A 24,738-nucleotide genomic window follows, 5' to 3' on the forward strand; every position below is an offset into this window, starting at 1 on the left:
TCCATAAGATATGTTATGAAAAATTTTTATTCCTGTATCTGAAAATCTCTGTGGTCTGTTCTATGTTACACCAAGGAGGTTAAAAAAATTGTTGAACCTCCTTGGTTACACGTGGTACTGTGTTTATAACGTCTCACTCTTTATGTAAGGTAATTTAAGCCTGGCAACATACAGTAACAGGAGAAGGAATAAATGATAATTTTGCTCTCATGTTACATCTGTGTTTATGCAGCAGTGGTTTCAATAACTTGTCACCTACCAGTATAAGATGGATGCCGCTACAGATGTCATCTTCTCAGCTTTAAAAGTTGCTTCAGGTATGGACATAATTACAGTTTCAAAATTATTTTTCCTCGTAGTCGTCAGTATTAGTTTACTCTTTGTAAAATCCACCTAACTGTCCATTTAGATACTAAGGAAGGTACATGTTATCGCGCAAATCACGGCACGCAAAGCCGAGTTCCTACAAGACACTAGCATTCCACAAGGATTGCTATAGGTATTCGTATTTCCCAAGGACTGTAAGAGACTGGAACAAGCTTCTGCAGGCCTTACCAAAAATACCAGAGGCCACCAAGTTTGGTTTAAGGAAGCTGTTCTGCTACACTTGAGGAGTATTTAGAGCGCTGCTCACCCGTCCTGTGTGTTTGACGCAGTACAGTGTCAAGATCTAGAAGATTGTATTAGTAGCTAAGAAATAATATCATACAGGTGATTTGTACTTCAGTTGTGATTCAAGAACCTCGTTTCCCTTTGTTAATCTTTACTCATCAATGTAATTTATCCAGTGATAGAGTTTAAATACCTGGATGTCTAAACTTCATTAACATTTGTTAATCTTTGTTTATTTTGTTTTGTTTGTTGCAGCCCTGTTGACAAGTGTCCTGGTGCCCCTGCTAGCCGGCCTGTTGTTCTGTATTTTCTCCCTGATGTTGTTGTTCTTTGACGCCAGCGAGCCCACCGATGTGTCACCACCAGCATCGCTTTTAGCCAGGCTCAGGTACTCATGTCATGAGCGCTTTAACCTTCTCCCTGCAGCCTATCCCATAACCAGAGAGAATTGGTAGCCAAGCAATTACTTCAGTGTGCTAAAGGTTAATTTGATTATAGCAAACTGGTTTCAAAAGACATTTCTCATTTGTAATTTTTGACAAGCTTTTAGCAAAACCTATTATGGATGTAGCTATTGGGTAATCTATCTATTTGCTTTTGATAACAGGTATTTAATGTTACCTACAGGCGAGGTTGGGGGCCCAATGGACTCCAGATTGGACACTACATGTGCATGGTGAGTGGAGTGATGCTGGCTGGGTTAGTGGCCTGGTGGAGACCTGTTCTACAATACTGAAGGACAACCTGCAGTCCTCTAACAAAAACATTAGGACCAAGGGTCATCTTCCATGGCAGCTGTGAATAACTCTCAGTCACATCAAGTTGGAGAAGTGCTTGCAAGCGCACAATCTTTCATTTATTGTTGTGCATCAACTCTATCTTAGAGGCAATTCATTGTGCAGCAAGTGGTTGGCATAAAAAATTATAATTATTAGATTAGACAGGCAGATCAGGGTAGAAGTTAAAGAAAGCTTTAGGTTTATTTATTTGCTATGTAAATGCTATTTTTGTTAGGGTTTTACTACTTTTAGGTACTTAATTTCTTTTTTTTGTGGTACAATATTTGCTCGTCCCGTGTAAGGCAAATTTTGATGTCTACATTTTTTGTGCAGATTGCAAAATCTAGTCCAATAAAAAGGGCATTATATGGATGGTTCTACTAAGGCAATTTTAGAAATGAAGTCATATCATGTGCCCCATGAAAAATGTGGGGGAAATTTGGGGCATCTTCTTGATATCTTTCTCCAAGAATTGCAAGGACAGCATTAGAGTGTGTTAAGTTCATAGGTTCATTCATACAACACAAACCTCATATAATGACACAGAATAAAACATCCATGCAATAAGAAACCCAAAGCCAGTTACAGTGGTACATACATCAATACTTTATTGGATTACTGAAAAATCCATACAAAAACAGTAGGGCAGTTGTTGCATTGGGATGACAAGTGTGAGGTATGTGTATATGTCGGAGGGTTGAAACACACAAAATTGTGTAGCAATTCTACATGTTCACAACACAGATTCCATCAAGTCAAAGTATATATAGTATAACAAATACAAAGCTGACAGAAAGAGAAAATTTGTTTAGGATGACATGTAAGTCAGCTTTGTGTAGCCTAAAATTCCTTCTCTAAAACAGGCCAAATTGGTGACGAGAGAGAGTATAAAAGAACCATCCCTGCATCCACAACTTGGGCATCTGCATATAAGAAAAGGCATTTCTACACTAGTACTTGATATAAACCATGACTTTCTGCATTGTCTCCTTGAAATTTGCAAAACAAGTTTTACACATACACATAATACTGCTTGATCTGTTTTCATATTAGTGATGCTCTCATGAAGTACAAACACTAAGGTATCACACATGTATACAAATATAAAAGAAAGCTAGTTCTTCTCCATGTACATGCTTAAATATTAGTGCCTAATTCTGTTGAAAATTAATACAGGGAATAAATAATGTACATACTGATAGTAATGGAAGCAACATAGTTTCTACAGTGCGCATATTTATAACTGACAATTATTGGCATCTTCTAAATGTACACATTTGTTACAAATTTTAGCTCCTAATCAACAGCAAACATTAATAATATCCAAGGCGGCATTCAGGGCAAAAGTTCAACTGACCGCTTCTAGTGACCTTTGACCAACCATTAATATGCTCTATATCATTTCAAGCCCCAGTCAGACAAGTAACTGTTCTAACAACTATCTTTAAGGTGACGAGCCAAATTTTGAATACGTAAAACGTAGTACTATCATCAAGTGTTGGTAGTTACATGTTTAAAGCTAAAACTTTCGATCCAACACAAAAAGTTCTCACTGGGTCAGTCTGCTGAGAAAGACCAGAGTGTCTGATCGAAAGCTCTAGGTGAGAGAACTTTTTTTGTTGGATGGAAAGTTTTAACTTTAAACATAGAACATAGTACATTTAGTTTTATGTTTGAACATATCCAATGTTGTAAAAAATGATATACTTCCCCACGTTTCTGTGTCAGAATTTGTCTAGTACAGATGGACAAAAGTCAGAGAAACTGGTCCATTTCACTTCAAACTAACACATCAAATTCTTCTTTAACTTGCCTTCTAGTATATATACTAGTATTAGATATACAGAACTGATATGAATATCAGTGTTGTAAAATGTTTGTTACAAGGAAGCTTGCTGGTGATTTTTATAAGGCAGTTCTAAAGTTCTTGCTTCACTCTAGGGCACACACTTAAATAAATACATTAAGTGATTTGGGTACCATGCATTAAAGTATGTAAAGTTTGGCTCATAAACATAGCGAGACTGAATGTTATGAACAATATATGGCTAAAATAAGACAAGCTACATTTGTACATACAAAAGTTTTCAAGCTACTATAGTTTTTTTGCTGCACTGGTACTTGATATGACATGGTTTAAAACATAATCATTTGTTACTATAACTTTTGAATGATTGATCCATAAATAGATCACTTTCACATGAACTATAGCTCAAGTTTTCTTCCTTTTGCACCTCATCAGTTGAGGCATAGTGTCTTAGGGTCTACATAAAGTTCTAACAGCACTATGTACAAAAATTCATACAAAAACCACAGACATTGCAAAACTCTTGCACATTATTGCATAGTGAAACTTGTAAAACCATGTACAAAACCTATGCTACGCTCTAATGCACCAGCTTCACGTTTAAAACACAACCTAAAACTATACATCACGAGGACTTCAAAATGTCTCCTTTTTCTCTTGGTGGGGATTTTGTATAATCACACAATGGTAAGGCTGGAAGATTTGAGGTTTTCAAGAATAATTCCCAAACTAGCAACATGTTTTTATCTTCAGGAAAATTGCACAGAATTCAACAATGTTTTTTCTACATCAGTTTGGTGTCATCGGAAGTTTTCAAAGTCCTCAAAGAGTTTTTGTTACAATATAGCACTGGCAGCAACTTTGGCACTAAAAATAATATGTTGTAATTAAAATTAAAAAATCAAACTACAATCATGATATTTCTCAAAAATAAAGGTGGCTTTGAGCAAATTCTGCATTGACGTTTTAATGAATACTTGGCACAAAAATTTCTATGAGAAGTTGTCAGACAGATACCAATAGTGAAGACAACAATGCCAGCACCATCATGTTTTTGGCCATATAAAAAGAAATGTCACAATTTGGGCATATAAAACCACAAATTTACATTTTTTTGTACCTCAGTGAAAAATTAACTACATGTTTGTATCATCATTGGCAAGAATCGTGTTTTTTCTCTCCATGACAAACATGATATATGAGTAGTATGCAACCTGTACATTGTTGGACCATAGTTGGACCAAACTTGTGAGAAGGTGAAAGAAAATCTTCTTACATCAGCATGAAAGTTCTTCTGAGTTGGTAAATTACATTATGAAAAACTTAAACTGTTCTCCAACTCAAAATTTGACCCTTTGCTGACGTCACACGTGGGAAAAATCATGTGTCAACAGCATTTGGGTCAGATAGCTGAGGAAGACTGAGTGATTCAGTCGAAAATTCCTGGTGAGTCAAATTTTGAGTGTGAGAACAGTTAAAGTTTTTCATAAGAAAATCTTCATTTTCACATCCAGGCACCTGTGTGTGTATTACAACAGGAAGACGGTTAGGTGTACAGTTTTCTGTGGCAGATCTTCGGCAATCGATGTTCTTACTTCCCTCCGTATGTTGGGTTCTTGAATGTCGACGTTGCCTGTTTGTAGATAGGGTTCTCTCCCTGCAACACATCAATAAAAAACATCTTAGTTGTCATGTTCAAAAAACATCAGACCTTGGAAAATAAATGTTCTGTTTCCAGTTTCTGTCCTGAAAAAATAAGGTCGGTAGGTAGGGATTCTCTTTAGATTTCGGCTCAAGCAATCCAACAAATACAGTTGAACATAGTAACAGTGTAATGCAACAGTACCAGGACTATCTCCAGGACAAGATAACTGATTTTTAGTGACTTATTAGATGATTAATTAACAAAATAAGCAATATAATTGACTGTATCCAACTTGACATTCATTCCCTTCCCATTCTCACCAAAAACACAAACATTACAAGAGGACATCACTCACGCTTCATCACCATCCCATGCAAGACAGAGGCATACAGAGCCAGTTATTTCCCTCGAACCGTTATCGAGTGGAATACACTACCAGGTACACTCATATCTTGCACATCCCTTGAGATGTTTAAGGCGGGTTTGGCCAGTCACCTTGGCCTTCCAGCCAATACCCAGCTGTAGAGTCATTTTTGTTTTCTGGTGTGGCTTTTGTATATAGTTGCACAGTTTGGTTTCTTTCATTTTGCAATTTATTATTTATATATCATTTTTCATCTGTTTGTATATTTTTGTTGCGCACCACCACCTGCCACACCAGCTGCACCTCCTTCCCGGGACGCGATGTGCCGTGAGGCACTTTGTCCCGTATCATGTAGATGTAGATAGATGTAGATGTACTGCCAGCTAAATGAATGAATGAATGAATGAATGAATGAATCAATCAATCAATCAATCAATCAATCAAGTGATTGATCAGTTGATTGATTGAAAAAGGGAGTACCGACCGTGTCCCACTTGGCGTTCATCCTCTCCTTCTCGAACTTGGCGAACTCTCGGCGATCGTGGATGGTCATGAGGAGTTTCCAGATGAGCAGCAGGGCCAGGCCGATGCCCAGGATCCCCCCAATCACACCCAGGATGATGGCCAGGATGTTCACCTCCTCAGGACAGACTGAACAGACAGACAACAGACGTTAGCCCATCACACACATACAGTAGGCGGCTATAGCCTATAGAACACTGCCAAACTCGTCCAAACATGGTTTTGGTCGAGAGCAAGTGTGATTGGATAGTGTTCATCTCCTCAGGACAGACTGGGGGAGACGTTAGTTTACAGTTACAGTTTTATTAAGAAAATTAGCCTCGCTGCATGAGGTACATGTACAACAAGCTCAATTGCACTGATTTGTACAATCATCATGTGGCATCAACATCAGCGTTACATACAAAACAAAGAAAATTCAGGCAAAGCTATAGACGTTAGCCCCTGTCACACACATATGTACAGTAGGTGGCTATAGTCTATAGAACACTGCCAAACTATTCCAACCATGGTTAGGAGTAGGTCGGAAGCAAGGTTTGCCTTGGTTGGCTACTATTCAGCTGCACCAGCCAAATATTTCAAGATGTTTAAAACACTTTCGATGGTAGGTTCGGCCATGGTTGACTGTTGGTTGGTTGGAAGTACTGGTATGTAAGCAGTGTTTGGAAGTCAAAGTTATCTCCAATCGATTCACCAAATAGAAGGCTAGGCATGGCGTAAATCTGGTCCGACTGCTGAGGAACTTCAGCCAACCTTGGTCTGTGACTCACCCTTTGTCCTCTGCACCTCTATCTCCGTGTTGCCGTCCAGTCCGTTGCCGTAGGTGAAGATGAAGGAGCAGTCATCCTCGTCCTTAAACACACACCGCGTCACCTCGTCTCCTGGAGAAAACACAACATTCCAACATGTAACCACAAGACGTTGTGACGGCACACTCAAGTTTTTTCAACTACATGTAATCCTCTATTTCTTGAGAGGGGTGAAGGAAGCCATATACATCAGGGCCCATCACCCTACATTGAACTGCGACGGGGCTCGACATCGTCTACCAGATACCTTTGACCCAGTGTTGACGTCACACTTCAAAGAAGCCACGTGACAAGCTTCACTGGGTTAGTCTGCTGAGGAAGACCAGAGTGACTGGTTTAAAGCTCTAGGTGAGAGAATTTTTTGTGTTGGATCTAAAGTTTTAACTTCAAACATACAATCTTAGTGCCGCAACCAACACATGGGAAAATACAATACTCATTTTCACCTGAATGAAGTGAGAAAAGTCTTGTTAAATGCCTTCCCCAAGGGCACAAGATCGGTGGCATGTCAGGACTTGAACCCAGGACCTCTCAGTTCCGAGTCGAGCACTCTGCCGTTCTTTACCAGCTAGAACAATTCCATACCTTATGCAACAGGTTTGAATTTAATAATTCTTTTCAACATCTCCCTCAAACCCCATCCCTCCCCCTCAAATCTGTTGCAGAATGACTCCCAACAACACAGATGAACTGTCAAGCTAGTTCTGTACCTTGTTTGAGTTCGTCCACGATGATGGCTTTGGGATTGCAGAGTTTACACTCTTCCTCATCATACTCTCCTGTACCGAAGGCCTCACACTGGACACACGGCCTGAACACCTCACACTGACCGGGACAGGTCTGGACAGGGCAACAAGGCAGGGGTTACCGCAAATAGTTTCATCAGTTGGTAAAGTATACAATGTAGGATACATGGGTTTTCTTCTACACAACTCATTCGTACCTTGTACCTTGCTGTACCTTGCACTGTATTTGTACCTTGCTGACGTTTTGGTGTCTGTCAGAATTCTAGCTGCAAAAGTGCCACCTACATCGGCAACATATACATGTAGCAGCGAGAAGCAGAACTCCAGTCAGAAGCTCTGAGGAAGTTGTCTGACAGACACCGAAACGTCAGCAAGGTAGGAATAATTGGTTGTGTAGAAGAAAACCCTTACATTTGTATATCCAAGGCAGGGGTTAGTATGGGCTGGGCCAGTGAAAATATGAGACTCGGTACAATCTATACCAAAATGTAAATGCTGTGCTCTCCTTAATATTGACAAAACCTCTCGTCGATACCATTGATACCACATCCTGGTCTCATATGGAGTTACTGTGCTGTAAAAATTAAGTTAGTCATCTAGCATATCAGCATGACTCTCTTTCATGAAAAAATTCTCTCTAAATGGTAAACCCATCAATCTTGTTTTGTCAACATTTTCGTGTTAAACATAAAACCTTTAGAATTACGTATAACCTTCTCCAAGAAAAGCTCTTACCGGGCATTCCTCACAGGTTGGTCCTCTGTACAGGCTGTCAGCAAAGCAGTTACAGACTCCACACTCACATAGACCCTGGCCGTTACACAGGATCTGGGGGACAGGAACAAGCAACACAGTCTTGTGGTTAGATTCTTTCCTCAGAATCCAAAGGTTCTGGGTTCAAATCCCTGGCAGGCCCTTTGTCTTTTGTCATCCTCAACAATGATGCTTTTAAAGTAGCTATGTACTAGTGCAATACGGCTTCACTATGGCTAACATATTTAGGGGTGGCTAATATGCGACGGGGTTTGCCAGGCCTCCATCCGGGTGATTTGTAGTGAATCACCAACTTCGAGATAGCAGTATTTGTACCATCACACAAATGGTGTACAATTGTAATAAACATGGAAAAGTTGGACATGGAGTACTCACGCCGTTGGAGGCAACACAGGAGCTGTTGCCTGCAGGACACTGGCAGGCAGTGCCCTCCCAGTCTGCTGTACACTCACACACACCGCAGTCACACACACCACGGCCTGCACCTGGAGAAAGGGACAGAGCTTATGCTGTTTCTTCTTATTATTGTACTTATCTAAACAACAAAGGTCAAGGACATGGACCAGCCGGCTGTCAACATGGTAACTTTTGATGTAGCAGACACCTTGTGGTGTTAGATCACATTATGTAGCAAGTTGCAGGACAAAGTTGGAGAGGCTGGTCACCATATGAATGAAACAGAACAGAATAAAAAAAGCTCGGCAGTTTGTTGAGCTACACCATCCCATTATCATTTCCAAATGTTACAAAGTTTCTAGTAAATATGCTTTTATGTTTTATGTGTTACACAAATATACAAAATGACATTCCAATAATGACAACAGTTTGGTCATTTGGCTCACCTCCACAGATGAGTCCCTCGTATCTGTCGCAGGAGAAGTTGTCACACTCGCAGAACGGCCCGTAGACCTTCTCCCTGGGGTTGTCCCTGGGGAAACACACACACTCCCCACAGATGCACTCCCCTCGCCCGGAGCAGATCACTGAGGAGTTGGCGCGACGGCAGGTGGCGTCAAAGTCGGAGGCTTCGTTGTCGTCTATTGTGCACTCACACAGAGGGCCGTACCTGAGAGACGGACAGCAAAATGTTCTCTGTGGCTTCTGATGTCAGCTTGGAAAATTAGGCTCTATTTGTTATAGAGAACCTTCATTTGGTTTAGAAGATTGGGAGTTGAAATCTACATGTACTGTTGCTAATGTGACTGACTGAATGACACTATACTTTAAAAGTACAGAATGTTATTAGCCATGGATCAATATATGTTGTTCTTCTCTGAAAGAGGACAGACATTTCTCCAATATGTTGAACCTGTAAATGCTGAAAATAGAAAATAAAAAAATGCTAAAATTTGGTCTATGTGGACAGGATTCCTAATGTTTATACAAATGGGAAAAATTATCCAAGGGATCAAAACAAATGGCCAGGTGGCCCCAGGTTGTAACTTGTCTAGGTCTCATGTTTTACTCAGTTACAGTATGATAACTTACCTTTCAGAGTTACAGTTGCAGGTCCCACATTCGAATATTCCATTTCCATCTGAGCACCTTGGGCTGGCTGCAATCTGAGCAAAAAGTTCAAAAGATACATTTGTATTTCTGTCATCAGGAGAAGATTGCATTGTATTTAGAAGCATTGTATCTAGATTCTAATTGATTTCTTGTTTGATTTAATTGATTTACATCTGCAATAAAATCAAAAACACATCAAAAGAGTACAAATGCATGCAGAGGGGCAGAAACCATGGTGTCTTTTTATAGCCATAAGTTAGTAATATCAATTAACTAAATTATACATAACTAATCAGAACAGAACAAAAACAAGGAAAGAAGAAGCGTCAGCGATCCTCCTCACCCCATCAGCCTGACAGTCACAGTCACAGATGAAGTCCAGTTTGACCAGTAACTCCTCCTGGAAGCCGACAGGGTACACGGTGAAGGTCTTCGGCCTTCTAGACGGACAGCCCTCTGTCACCACGGTGATGTCAAAATACACCTGGGGAAACAAACAAAAATGCATCAACATCCAGGCTTGAAAAGTTGGTCTTAGGCCCGGTTTACACGTGCGTCGTTTATATGTGTCGGGCGTAAAATGACGCGTGCGGCGCCGCACTGCGCGTTTCATGCGACAGATTTTTTTAGCGTGTAAACAACCACCGCCACAGACGCACGCGTCGTTTTACACCCAACACATGTAAACCACACACGTGTAAACCGGGCCTTAGAATTCCGTAGCTTGTTATTACTTGCACTCTGTTTTTTTTTGTGCCAGACATGGCTGCAAAATTAAGGGACTTGAGGCTACACATTCAACGAGAATAAAACAAGGCAAATTTCACTTGTTAGGTCAGGAGTTTGCTCAGGAATCTAACTGCATTTTTGTCAAAGTCTTCACCAAGATTTAAGAAAGTGCACCACACACACACACACATGCACACACAATGTATGCAGAATCCATGAACATTTCAGACTCCAAATCCAGAGTTTTTGAAAATTATAAGGTCTTCTCATCAAGTACTAAAACCAACAGATCCAATCAAACATTTCAAAGACCAGTAAACATTGGTGAGAACATGACATAAAGTCCAGGAGGAAAACTTACAGTGTCGTTCACTTGCAGGTTGCTGCATTTTGCCCCGTCAAACGTCTCGTTGTTCAGACAGACAGACTTGAACGTCAGGGTGACGTTGTTTGGCACGTCCTCCGTCTTCAGTTCAACAGTAGACCTCAGCTCCTGTACAACAAAAGGCAGACATTTCAAAATGGTTGAAAATTGTTTTAACTTGTCACATTAACAGACAATCTGATAAATTCTGTACATAACTTTTTTAATCCGTATATCATATGTAAATATGTTTTATCACTCCTATCCGAATTGTAATTGTCCTGATGCAATTCAGCCGTTTTGGCTGCAATGTTTGTGACAATGTTATTGAAATAAACCATTAATATATATCAAACTTTCAGGTAGTAGGCGATCCTCAGTGTCTATATTTCCCCCATGTCAACCACTAATTCCAAGTTTGAAGACTTCTTGGAGAAATCAGTGCTTCTGTTAGGCCATACAGCATGGAAATTGTGGAGGATTCAGTTTAGCATTGATCATTGTCTTGAATTTCTCACACAGCATTTATTCAACAAATGTACATACTAAACTTGTATGTTTAATAATTTCTATTTCAACTGAGACAAAGAGTGATTATCAGATTATCACAAGGCTCTAATAGGGGTTTTTGGTATCCTTACCTCATAAGCCTTCTTGATGAGGTCCACCACGTTGGATGAGTCACCGGCCAGTGTCCCCACCACAGACCCTTCAATTAGGTCACTCAGGTTCTGTAATAGATACAAAAGGGTCATTGCTATTTTGATTATCAGTATCCACATTGCAACACAGGATGGGATTTTCCAATCCAACTGAAATTATAATACATGTTTCAAGACTAATTTAGATTTTAGGAAATTCAATTCTACCTATGATTATAAGTAACCTGGCCTGTGTCCCAGAAACCAGTGCCACGCCTTGAAAAAATTATTTTGGTCAAACATATAAAATACTGTGGATATAAAATAATAGAACAAGCATGATAATGACATTATGTTTGTACTATGCTTTCTCCACGCAACTACAAATTGTCTTTTGCTTCTTGCTGAAATTACATTCCGTATTCTCACATACCATTTTAACTGTAAATTGATTGATATTACTGTAACAGTCACTGTACAATGGAAAATGAGGCATTGATGGTGTCTTCAGTTGACATTTTGCAAATATTTGATGATTTTAGGTGTTCAAATTAAACGAAAAAAGGAGAATTACCCCATAAACAGAGGCCTGGTCAGCGGTGACAGCGAAGATTGGGCGAATCCTGTGTTCCTTCAGTTTCCTCTGCAGATGTCCGACTGAAGGGTAGTCCTGTGGGCAGAAAGTACCAGTAGTCATTATACCAGTGTGCAAAATACCTGGTTGCCCCGGGCAACCAAATTTTACATGGGGCAACCTGTTTTTTGAACCTAGGTAGCCCAGTGTGCTACCTGAATATTAAGAATGCCCCCCCCCCTAAATCTTGCACCACTGTATCGGGCAGATGCTTTTTAATTTTAGGTATTAATGACTATTACTAGTATCAGTTAACTAAAGGCTGTTAGAAATATTGTCAAAGGCTTATGTATATTTACTTAATTTGACGAAAGCAGTAACTTATAGTGGGGCAACCTAAAATTCTGATGGGCAACCTAATTTTTGCCGTAGGTTGCCCACTGGGCAGCCTGGTTCAAAAAAGTATTTTGTACACTGTTATACTGTACAGCACAAACATTAGCAATCTCAAGCATGTGACAACTACATGTAAAAGGGTCAAACAGTAATTATCAAGAGCAGATCACACAAAATCTCATTTGATGTGGAAATCAATCAACTAAGAGCTACACTACCATTACCCAGGATTTCATTAACACACAATAAAGCTTTAATTATGCTGTCTACTCAATATTCTTCCATTGACATATTTTAATGGGATCCACCTAATTGTCATCTTTGACTACGATGAGATTTACTAGTCTTTAGTACTAGTCTAAAAATTGGTACATGTATATGCTTGAATGTGTTAAGTTTGTCCAGGAAAGTTGATGCTCAGGCATGGAACAACAATCTTAGGCCTAGGAAAAAAAATGTTGTGTTTCCTGTTTCAGCCCTGAAAAAATTAGGGTTGGTAGGTAGGGACTATCGTTTTTTTCTTCTTCTTTTTTTTCAAACTTCTGTGATATCTATATAGGGGTCCAACTTATACAATACAGTAAAACGTGCAGGAGGACACTTTTATTTTCAATGTCAATGTTGGAAAAACAATTGTACAACGTCTTATCACTCAGGTGTCAGATCAAGGAGCTGGAAAAGGTTGATCAGCTCCCTTGCAGGAGTCCACCCCCAGAAAAAGTCTAGGGTTGGCAGGTTTTCTAGGGTCGAACGGGAAACAGAAAACACAACATTTTTTTCTGACTCTGAGGCGCTACTCACCAGGTTGTTACTTAAGGTGTACATCATGTCATCGTCGAGATGGCACCTGCCGTCGTTCGGCGTGACAATCCCGCCCAGTTTCCCGTCGCCAGCGTAGTGGAAGGAAGAATCCGTGGAGAACACCAGGAGATGCGTGGAGCCGTTCCTCCAGCCGATTTCTCCCTGCATGGAGGAAAAACAAAACATGAAACATTGTAACAGTGGAAGCAAATCACCCTTTCTTCCTCCATTCACCACCTCTTAGGAGGAAGTTCCATGCTGAAAGCTTCTTACCAAGAACAACATCACTTTGGAATAAGCTACCTTGTGATTGCTTCCCCTTTGAGTATAACCTTAAACTCTTCAAATCTAAGGTCAACAAACATCTGTCCTCACTGGCTGTACTGTAACCCAAAACATTTTAAGTGGCTCCCGTGAGCCTTGTTTTGTGGTGACTGATGAAGTAAATAAAGTTTGTCAGCAAACGTACCGTACAGACAGCTGCCTGCATCATGGCGTCAAAACCGCCCTCCGGCGCGTCCAGATTCCCGGAGATTTCCTGTTGGTTCAACTCCTGTGTGAACCTCCTGGTTCTCGTTGTCAGGGGCAACACGTTCTTGTAGCCGAACGGCGCGACACAACCAAGGCACGGATTCACCAGTCTGAAAATTCAAATAAACAAATTAACAATGCCACATTGTCCAAAACTTGTATGTGAGACCACTCAGCATGTCGGCAGAACGTACTGCACCTGCGCGAAACCTGTAATGTATTGTGCATAGCACTTTGGCAGAACGTCTCATATAAGGTCGTATTCACACATAAAAGGTTAACATCCGGTCTGTAGTTTCCAAATGTTATGCAGGAAAAGATATCTTCTGCAACAGGCAAAATTTTGATGCAACGTTGACCAAAAATCCAACGAAAACCACGAATAATGGGGGGTTTCGCGCAGGCGCAGTACATTCTGCCGATGTGCTAGACTACCCTATGTTAACGTTTAATTACAGCAATTATATGGATTAAATCCAGTCCACATAACAAATGACTTAAGAATAGGATGAGGCTACAAGTCTTTGGTGGATCCAGAAGTTTTAATATCAAGTAAAAACATTCTGATGTACTGTACTATACATGTATATTCACAGTACAGGGATTATCACATATCAACAATATATAACAAAATTTGCTGTTATGTCAACTGAATTTCTTTACACATGAACACAAACTCAGAACTTAAAGGGCGCAGAACTCACTTTTTTGGCACAGTGCTGACGTACGGCATCACAGTCTTGTCCACAAATGAGCCAAAACCAATCCGGAAGTTCTTGGTGATCCTTTGCATCTCTTCAGCTGTGAAGGTACGAGGGGTAACAGAAAAATGTAAGAATGAGAATTCAAAGTTTGACTATTCTGACACTGACACGTGTACATGTAGTTGGTCTGATCAAGTGACAACAAACCACACATCATGACAAATTTTACTACTTTCATTGAAACTTAGATGTCACCGTTCAAGTTTCCAGGTTGTTGCTTTTTTTCAGCATGCATTGCAATTATAACTGTACATGCCTAACTTCTACCCATAAAAGAACCCACCACACTTATCAAGAAGAGTATGGGTGACCCGGTGTGCTTGGCTAAAAACACGATTTGTAGCGAAGCCACATTGCACTAGTAGCTACCTGAAAAAGCATCATACTTTCCCTCAGTTGAGGATGACTGTTTTCCCTACTTTACTTCGGCCACGCCGACTTAATTTTATGGATGACATCCTCTGAAGACCCCCAAACAAAATTCCGGCCAAAAATAAAAATGCTATAAAACCATAGGAATACAAAGCTGGTATTGTAAATTTGCGACAGTGCTTAGCAACGTATACGACAAGCCAGCACTTGCTGGCTTTTTGCGGAATTTATAAATCGGCACTGTACATGTGTACTGAATTCTTGAGTCGTGGAGCTTCAGTAGCCTGGGTGCCCAGCTCCATATTGTCGCTAACTACCATGGACTACCAAGGCCTAGAGCCAGGCCAAAGCCTCGGAGGATGTGATCTTACCTAGTGTATCTCCCAAACCAATCAGGCTCTGCAAGTCATCCTCCATGGACTTGGACATATCCATAAGATAGTACAAGTCCACAGGATAGTCCTCTGCCTGACGGAACGCAGCGCGGAATGTGTACGGTTCACCTGAGGTCAAAGAAAAGGTTTGATTCAATGATTTGATTCATTAAAAGTTGTAACAGTACAATACACCTGGGAAACACGCTGCTGTTGCTCCCACACATAGAAATGCATACAAGACAGGACAATACTCATTTTCACTTGAGTTCAGTGAGGAAAGTCGTGTAAAGTGCCTTTCCCAAGGACACAATACCAGTGGCATGTCAGGACTCGAACCCGGGACCTCTTGGTTCCTTGTCGAGCACTCTGCCATTGCGCCACACAGCCCCATAATAAGACCCAAGAAAAGGTTATCTTTAGTGACTCACAATAAGGTTAACAAATTGCTTGAAAGGTAATAATATATAATCTGTGTACGTAAAAGTCATAATATAATTATGAAACAAGACAGAACTGCAATGGGATGCCTGAAAGTGTCAGCAGTCGTTACGCATTATGTACTTTCCATCTAGGATCTCAGATTTCTCGTTAGTCATTTAGTATTGGTATTTAACAGCTTTTTTTTCTACAAAAATTTAGCATGAGGGAGCAGATCGCAAGCATGGCAAGGAACGAAGCGTCCGAGGGGGATCTTTTAATAAGAATAACACAGTTTGTAATGCTAGAATGCATTGCTATATTGTTTTTACATCTTTACTGGAAAAAGATCATTTTGAGAAAGACTAAATGGTGTGTAAGTAGCCACTTAGGGTTCAATTTGAAAACTGGTATGAGGGAGCTGGCTGGTTACATGAGGGAATAGCTCCCTTATTCCCCTGTTTAGAAAAATCCCTGATATATAATATTAATTATAAAACAGCTCCCACCTGCTCTGATCTTGATAGTGACTTCCTGTGGTTTCAGCTGGTACGCTGTACTCAGGAACTCATCCTAACAAAATATAACAGTAAATCTTAATCTTCTGTAGCTGCATTTAAAAGTCTTACTATGTCTCGCTCTACTCTCAAATGGTAACAGTCTGTGTCCAAAACCTGTACATGTAGGACCTACATGTACAGCATAGTTCATGTAAAAATTTTCATACAGAAAGCAGACACAAATAAAAAGTTAACAACACATGTATAAACATATGCTGATAAAATGAATAAAATAAATAAATATCCTGGTGATACAGAATACAGTCAAATGTAGTTAAGGAAGGTAGTACTACTAGTAGGCAGAAGAAAGAAGAGTTTTCTAAAAGAAAATGGAGAGAAGGGGGTTAGACATGAAAACCTAAATGCATATAATTAATGATTACTAGTATATTTCAGACATCAGCTTTCAGATATAGCTCTACGTGTATATACAGACTATTGAAGGGTTACTGCAAATAGGAAAAAGAAATTCTTTCAGATCAACTTACCGGAGTCTGAACACAAAACACAGAAATACAGTGGAATACAGAACAATGTTTTGACATTGTGTAAAGGTCAGCATACAGACATGGACCCGCTTTACATACCACGTCATGACTTTACAACAACATGTATAGGTTTGAAAGGAAACTACACACTGAAAAAAACTGAAGACAAATTGTGACTACGTACTAGCAAAACAAAAGCACATTAAAGAGTGCTATTGTAAAGGTATCAGGTTGACAACATGTATTTGACCTCATCTTTTTTACCCTCCTTTTAATCTACTTTGTAGAGAAGTGACTTATGAAAACTGTAAAATACAGAATATATTTTAAGATTTGTAACTTCATATATATGGTGACCAGCCTCTCCAACTCAGTCCTGCAACTTGCTACATAATGTAATCCAACCCCACATGGTGTATGCTACAGCACCAGTTACCATGGTGACAGCCATCTTGTGCAGGTTTTTCTTTGGGGAAGAAGAAGAAGAAGAAACAGAACAAAAACCATTTTTCCTTCTGCAAACATAACAAGTGTGTGCGATTGTGCTACAATGTGGAAACATATCCAGTACCTTGATGATAGTGAGCTTGCTGCGAGGATATTCAATCAGCTCCTTGGGACAGCCTCCGTCCAGCAGACTCTGGTACTGGTCACATCTACGGGTGTTGTCGTAACTCTGGACAGAAAAAAAACACAAGAAAATCAAAGAAAGTCAATTTAGAATAGAACCTACATCTGTGTAGGGCAAATTTGAGAACAAATAAATACCCAGTACCTGGACCAGTGCAGGTAGATGTCAGAAACACCTACACAGCTCTAATTTTACCTGTACCAACTTGCATATGCCCAGTACATGGAGCAGTGCAGGTTAGGTGCAGGTAGACATCAGAAATACCTGCACAGCTCCAATTTTACCTGTACCAACCTGCATATGCAGGTGGCATTTCAAGCCTTATACTTGGTTCTATAGTCCCTACACACTTACATGTACCTCCTATACATTGTAATTTCAGTTATGATGATCTACATACATACTGCAGTTTAAAAGAATGCCACTAGGGGATGTGGAACACTCAATATTCCTGGATGTGGATAGGGATATCGACCTTACCTCCAGTTTACACCAGCCACACTCAGGCCCGATGATGATACACTCCCCACAGTGTCGTGGCTTCTTGGCTATACAGCGGTTCACTGCAGTAAAGTAAGCGAAAATGTTGCGTGAGACAAAAGTTACACTGTGTACCCACCAAGTTGGTGGGGGTCGGGACAGAAAAAAAACATATATAGGGCATATATAGAAAGGTAACGATCTTCCCCACCAACCTCTGCTTGGAGAGTAACACCAGGGGCCAGCCATAATTTTCTTCCCCACCCAATATCCAATTTTGCACCCCATCAACCCTGGTCATTTACGTACATTTTCATAGTGATAAAGACTCCTGATGAGCTCCTATTGGTAGTTGTGGGAATGGAAATGATTCTCCTGAGAGATAGAGCTGTATGGCCACAACATCTCTGACAAAAAGGCCTGGTCAGCCTGACATCACATAGTGACAGCAACTACATGTGCATAGCTCTCACTAGGCTATTTGAGCGTAGGGGCCCGCTATGCTGTGATTTGGACCCCTACACTGTCACTGTCTTTCAACCAGCGTAGGGGTGTTCTTTTGGGGCAGAGCCTTCATAAATCTTTCAAAAAATGAGAATATATCTTAAGAATGAAGCTAGAACATAGGGAATCTGTCCCCCAATAAGCAAGAAAAAGTGTCTCAGGGGGTTATGAGTTACAAAATTTTTGGGAAGAGTACCAAACACCTAGCCTGGGTACCATCCGGATTTTCGCTACGCAACGCGCTTCGAGCGTTGCGTAGCGAAAATCCGGATGGTACCCAGGCTACCAAACACCCTGCTGTGGTCATGTTTTGGGGACTCAATGCACGACTTGCACTGCAGAAAGTTTCTTCTTCTGTGCCTGACCCCTACGCTGTGAAAAAATCCTTGTGAGAACCCTGATGTGCGTTGTGTAAGACAGGTTAAACTTCTTACCTTCCTGAGCCATCCCTGCTGCCACCACACCCAGCACCAGTAGTACATGTAAACACCCCATCTTTACACCTGGGAGGGAAAAAAACAACAACAACTCAGGCACAGGTGTAATATTTTCCTCGTCTGAGCATCTGAGACCAAAAAATGTTTGCACATACTGACTAAATCATGCTTCTAGCAGCCCTTCCACTGTTACAGAAGGAATCACCCAACAACGAGAGGTTGTGTAACACAATTCTGGGCTTTGTAATACATTACTTAACTTAATAATGACAGAAGCATTAGCCTATTACTAATCAGTTCAATTTTATGGAAGAGAGATGTACATGTATTCCACAAATTGGTACCGTAATACACAAACATGATGTTTGTAGGGTATACTTTCTTCTGCGGTATCCTCTGTACAGATACATTGTAGCACTAAAGCTCAACTATCTGTCTGTCTATACACAGATCTGGTAGTTATTTTTCCTGACCATGAGAGCAGAACACACCCTGCACATTCCTGCCCTAAGCAGGATTTCCTACGCATGACTGTACCACTGGTACAACTGCCAGCTTCTCTACATGTTTACACAGGGTACCTAGGGTATAACTGTGTGTGTAATCACACAAATGTCTAACATAGTACTTACACACCTACATGTAGTCCTGATACAAATAGATATGTTCACACACACACACACACACACACACACACACACACACACGCACGCTACATACAAAACAATTCTTAGTACCATCACAATTAGTATTCAATAAAAAAGTGGCTATCCCATCATCATTATACAATGTAAACATGCCTGGGCCCCATTTGAAAATGTTACATTATTTGTACCTTGCTATTTCTTTAGAACTACAATCATGTATATACAAAACTCAGCTCATGTTCTGTCATAGCTACATGTGTAGTACAATCCCTTACAGTTTACCAAAGGAATTCTACTGGTGAAAAATAGCAAGAAAACATACCAAACATTTTGTCTAGCAGAAAATACATGTGTATACAAGAGGAATCTTTGAAACATAAAATCTGAGCACACATCTAGGTCACACACCTGTCTGCCATAAATTTTCTGTAGTTTAATTTTACTCACTGTCTGGGCTTTACACACTGTCTGTAGGTTTACTTTGTATTTCCCTTTCCTGTGTTGTTCTGTCCTTTATTCCACAGCCTTTATTCCATGTAGACAGACAGAGTGACTTCCCGTGTAAGACCTAACATCCTGACACACCTGTAATTAATGCCTCTCCCTCGGGCTAGTTTGTCTGGGTTTGACTTTGAGGTCTTGAAATTTATGTCCCAAAACATGTTTTACCATTCAAACTGTGCTTACTTTGCTGGTTTGTAAAAGTGGCCAGTAATATAAGTCTTGAATTTGAAACTGTATCATGTGTATGTTGGGTCATGTTGAATTTTGAACTGAAACATTAGTTGACTGTTTAAACCTAAAAACCTGTAGCAGCGAAGCCATCACAAGTTACTGTATCTACCTTTTCATTGATGGGGGAACAATGATTTCAGCAATGATTGTTTCTAGTAATCTTATAAGTTATATAACACATCATTTTGCTGTTCACTTTGCTGCAAATAAATACTATATCACAATGTATGTAGAAATACAAAAGGTTCAAAAGTATGGAGCATGTTGTAGAAAAACATTGTTGAAGTTTTATACATTTTGTACTTGATAAATCATAACAATCACTGATACATCTTCCTTTGCTTTTGCTAAGTAGAAATACAGTTGTGAAAAGAGAGTACCGGTAATCACAAATATATGTGCCCTTTCTTGTAAGAAAACTGCCTCTAAAAGTAACAGAAGCAATTCCTCACAGAAAGGAAGCTCCGTGGACAAAACAGCCGGGACGGGAAAGAGGAGGGATAGTTTAATATTACACTTGACATTGCAGACAGGAAGTCTCCGTGCCAGTTCAACATTCACTCTGAGTAAGGCCACACCGATTTAATTTTATGGATGACATCCGCGCGCGCATTGATTTTCGCCCGATCTCAAAAAAAAAAAAAAAAGATCACGTATTCCGAGGCTCTGGCCTGGCTTTAGGCCTGGGTAGTGCATGGTGGTGATAACTCTGGTTGACGGCAGCCAGGCTACCGAAGCTCCAAGACTCAAGAACTCAGCACATACGTACAGCAGTGTCGATTCATATATTCCGCAAAAATCCAGCATGTGTCGGCCTGTCGTATACGTCGCTATGTAATGCGCCAAATTCACAATACCAGGTTTGTATTCCTGTGGTTTTGTAGCATTTTTATTTTTGGCCGGATTTTTATTTTTTTCGCCCGCGCGCACTAGTTTGGGGGTCTTCAGAGGATGTCATCCAAAAAATTAAATCGGTGTGGCCTAACAAGCTCCAGTATTACCTAACAACTCTGCTATTTCCTGTTGGGCAAAAAAAACTGCCGACACTGCAGTCTGCTACTGTTTAAAGTAGCGCTTGTGGTTAGAAAAAGGGATGTCAAATGTGTAGTTGGTGACCATATTGCACATTGTTACATGGGTGAATATATATGGAACTGTTACAAAGGATTGTTTTGAACAAAATAAATGGATTTTCTTCAGAGAGGTCAATTCAATTTCCCCAATACATGATACATGTATTAGTATTGCAATTTTGGTAAGACGTAAAATGTAGATATACTTTTACAATCATGTTGATAAAATCAAAATACCCAGATCACAAAAAGGGTGGTCATATTAACCCAGATATAATAGACTTTCAAATCATTTTGCATCCCTTTTGAGGTTTCTGTGATCACATATAATTTGTATGACCTCATAACTACTCTTTGGGGAAAACCTATGGCAAATACACAACTGGGAGGCAAGCGAAGGGTGATTCATAACTATTTTATGACAGAAATGGCCAGTACTTATTATAAATGTCCTGATTTTTTTTGTATCCAATCTACAAACACACTTAATTGTCCAGGCGCCTTAAAGTCCCAAGGGAGTTTATGGACTGGTGGACATTGTAATTATATAGTGGACAGGTAAAGAAAAATCCTATCTCTGCATACTGTGTTTAAAGCTCATTATGGACATTAGATTCTTACTGATTTGTCGTATCAAATACCCGTTACTAATTTGTTTATCTAACATTGACTGAATTGACAGTTCAAAAATGTGCTATGTGCAAATATGGTTTCTTACAGTCTTTGTTCTTGTTTTAAAAAGATCTGCCATTTTATACAAGAAGATATGTAATTGGTGAGGGTATTTTCTGTAAATATCCTTCTTTTTGTACCTTTTTTTGCATGCCTTTTCCCTGTGATGACCCTGTGTTGGATAGTATACTGTACCTCAAAAAATCTGCCCCCCCCCCTCCAATCTATTACACAAACAAAACATACCAAAATTCCAACGTGAAATTTAATTTTCCCACGGCATTGCCACTAACCACACATTTCCTAATATTGGCAAAGTGAAGAATCGTGAAGTTACGAAAGCAATGGGGTTGATCACAGCCATTCTGGACCGTTTGACCGAACAAAAATAGCGGAGTATTTATTCACAGACACTGGAGCTCCATATTTGCCTCCGGGATAGTACACAAAAGGGTTAGAAGGTTACGGCTCAAATACCACGACTTCATGCCATTATAACGGCGATTTCCAGACACCAAACGAACCTACCTTGTGTATATGAGTCCTAGATTCCCCGCTAGACCTCCACCCGCAGTAGAAAAGGCTAAAATAAAGGCTGAGAAGTGGAAATATCTCCCAGTCCCCAGCACCAGACCGCTTCCCTTGCCCCGATATGGGATATAAGGGAAGTGACGTCAGCCCGGGGGCACGCCTGACTCACAGCTGGCAGCGCCGCCTGGCGGAAAGTATGAGAGGTGCAGCAGAAGTTATGCTCGAGCAGTTAGTCAGCACCAAATTAGTAAAGATCGTATGTATTCCGCGTAATGGACCGTAAAATTCGTATGTTTCTAGTAATTGATCGTATGCATTCCGTAAACTTCGTATGTTTAATTCTAGTAAGGATCCTATGTATTCCGTAAACTTCGTATGTTTCCTATAAGGATCGTATGATTTCCGTAAAATTCTGATAAATTCTTTGGCACCCCTGATACAGTTCGGAACACACCAATAACCAAGCCAATGTAACATAAAACGCCTGACTGTACAAATTTTGTTCTCTCAGTTAAAACCTAATTTTCTATAAATAACCCACGGCACCCGCCTTGCTAATTGCCTTGAACTAGTACTAGCCATAGGTTGACTTGAGAAAAATTACCTTTCAACATACTGAGCATGTCACCAGATCAAAGGAGACGGTCTTCTTTGAAATACCCCACGGCCTTGAACTAGGTTATTCAGATATCATATGTCAAATGATCGAATTGACCCTACCTGATCTCTCACATCATCCATGAATGGTCTACTCAGAGCCGTTAGTCATCGGATCCTCGGATGACTACTAGTATAGTCACTAGTATATACAATGGCTCCGCCGTTCAACCTAGCCTTAGCGGTAGCAGTAACTCCTCAGCTACCTTCCTCTGGGCTAGTTGACTGTGCTGCTCCTTACCGCTTGGTTTAATAGCTTTCATAGCATGCCAGAAACTGGGGGGTTTGGGGGAGGGGGTCTTCGTGGTCTTTGGGAGCTTTTATGTGCTATTTTCTGATTGCATATAGACAACATAGCCGGCCTGGTTGAATTACCCCCTTTAATCAGAAAACAGCCCACCAAAAAGACCACCAAACCCCCAGTTCTATAAGCCTGCTACGGAGGCTAGGAATACATGTATATTGTGCTATATACATTGGCTCCGCTTTTCAAGTTGCACAACCGGTAATTACGTACTGCTCAGCTACCTTCCTCGGGGCTAAAGTTGGCTGTGCTGCTCCCAACTTCATGGTGTTGTTGGCCCACTTGGTAACTATATGCCAATGAGTCCCAGATAGATTCCCCGCTAGACTTCCGAAGGCATCTCCACATGATAACCATATTGGGTAGTTGATCTTGAAGTCCCCGTGCCGTAGAGTTTTTGTCCAGTCAGTCATAACTACATTTTACCTTCAAACAGACAAACTTTTCTCTAATCAGATTCCGTAACAGGAGAACCTTGTAACGTGCGAGACCCGGCCTAGCCCAGGTTAACTAAATTTACGCTACTAGCTGGATCTCAGTCAAAACTTTCTTTACGACATTTGACTTTGTTAACACAGCTGAGTCTTGTTTGCTCCTGAGTCGCGTTCATCCGTAAAATGTGAAGTGTGGATATTTTTGGAGCTAACTTGAACAACAGTTTTACTAAGGGTGTGGGAACTGGCCATCGGTAGTCTCCAAGCAAATGCTGGGAGGGCAATTTTGGGAGGAGAAGTACTGTTTTGCTACTGAATTATTCTATTGTGGCACTGATTTAAGTGCAAACAAATGTTAATGAAAGTGGAAATGGCTTTCAATTGAGAGGCATTTTTTCCATAGTAGAAGCCCCACATTTCGTTAGCTTTCCTCCTATAAAATTGTGTATTTGTTTCTGCCATGATCTTCATAGTCACATATTTTTTTACTAAGGGGTTCAATAAATTGCCAGTGTCGTCACACATTCGTACATCATCTGGAGTAACAAAGTTGACTTTTACTTGCGGAATTGAACGGAACTGCAGCGCAGTCTGTGAGGCATGCGACCCATACATGTTAGACCGTCCACCAGACATACTTCAAGCTTAAACGGGTTAAAGTTCCTAGCGAAGTCCGTCAAGACAACCCGGATGTTCCGCATGGGTAGAGTTCAGGGTTAGATATCTGTACTTTTGTGCCGGGTGTACTACCTGTACTTATCTGACAATCAGAGAAAAGGATATCCAGTTTTGCTTGAGGCAATACTGCCGTGCTGGAATACGTACTTACTTACCTATGTCGAGTGATTGGCTCAATAGCTCGTACACAACTCGAGTCACTACTAATATTTCTCCCAAGAAGTCCAACATTTTTATGAAAGTCCAAGTCGGTATAAAGTAGTATATTTTGCTGTATTTCAGTAGCCTCTACCAGGCTTGAGGGCGCGGCTGGAAATAGTAGAAATTGGCCAAATAGAGAGATAACACGCCGAGGGAGTTTAGCCACATTGGGC

General features: G+C 40.4%; 1 protein-coding gene and 1 long non-coding RNA gene across 2 annotated transcripts; one reads left to right on the forward strand and one right to left on the reverse strand.

Moving 5' to 3' along the window:
- Positions 1 to 231: 231 nt before the first annotated feature.
- On the forward strand, positions 232 to 3,460 carry LOC109478074. The gene is made up of 3 exons (XR_002140706.1): positions 232 to 317; positions 868 to 1,000; positions 1,240 to 3,460. It is a non-coding gene; the product is annotated as an uncharacterized LOC109478074 (long non-coding RNA).
- Positions 3,461 to 4,375: 915 nt separating this feature from the next.
- Positions 4,376 to 22,443, reverse strand: LOC109478064 (integrin beta-1-like). The gene is made up of 21 exons (XM_019779523.1): positions 22,289 to 22,443; positions 18,631 to 18,699; positions 17,693 to 17,775; positions 17,153 to 17,257; positions 16,043 to 16,106; positions 15,111 to 15,242; positions 14,308 to 14,404; positions 13,542 to 13,713; positions 13,073 to 13,234; positions 11,876 to 11,971; positions 11,302 to 11,391; positions 10,658 to 10,789; positions 9,911 to 10,051; positions 9,547 to 9,620; positions 8,901 to 9,124; positions 8,434 to 8,543; positions 8,020 to 8,112; positions 7,249 to 7,378; positions 6,500 to 6,610; positions 5,692 to 5,858; positions 4,376 to 4,855 (listed from the first exon to the last, which is right to left on the reverse strand). The coding sequence occupies exons 2-21, from the start codon at positions 18,689 to 18,691 to the stop codon at positions 4,790 to 4,792; spliced, it is 2,310 nt and encodes a 769-aa protein (XP_019635082.1). The 5' UTR covers positions 18,692 to 18,699; positions 22,289 to 22,443; the 3' UTR covers positions 4,376 to 4,789.
- Positions 22,444 to 24,738: the final 2,295 nt, after the last annotated feature.

The sequence above is a fragment of the Branchiostoma belcheri genome, unplaced genomic scaffold, assembly GCF_001625305.1.
Source record: "Branchiostoma belcheri isolate BF01 breed outbred unplaced genomic scaffold, Haploidv18h27 scaffold42, whole genome shotgun sequence".
NCBI lineage: Eukaryota > Metazoa > Chordata > Leptocardii > Amphioxiformes > Branchiostomatidae > Branchiostoma > Branchiostoma belcheri.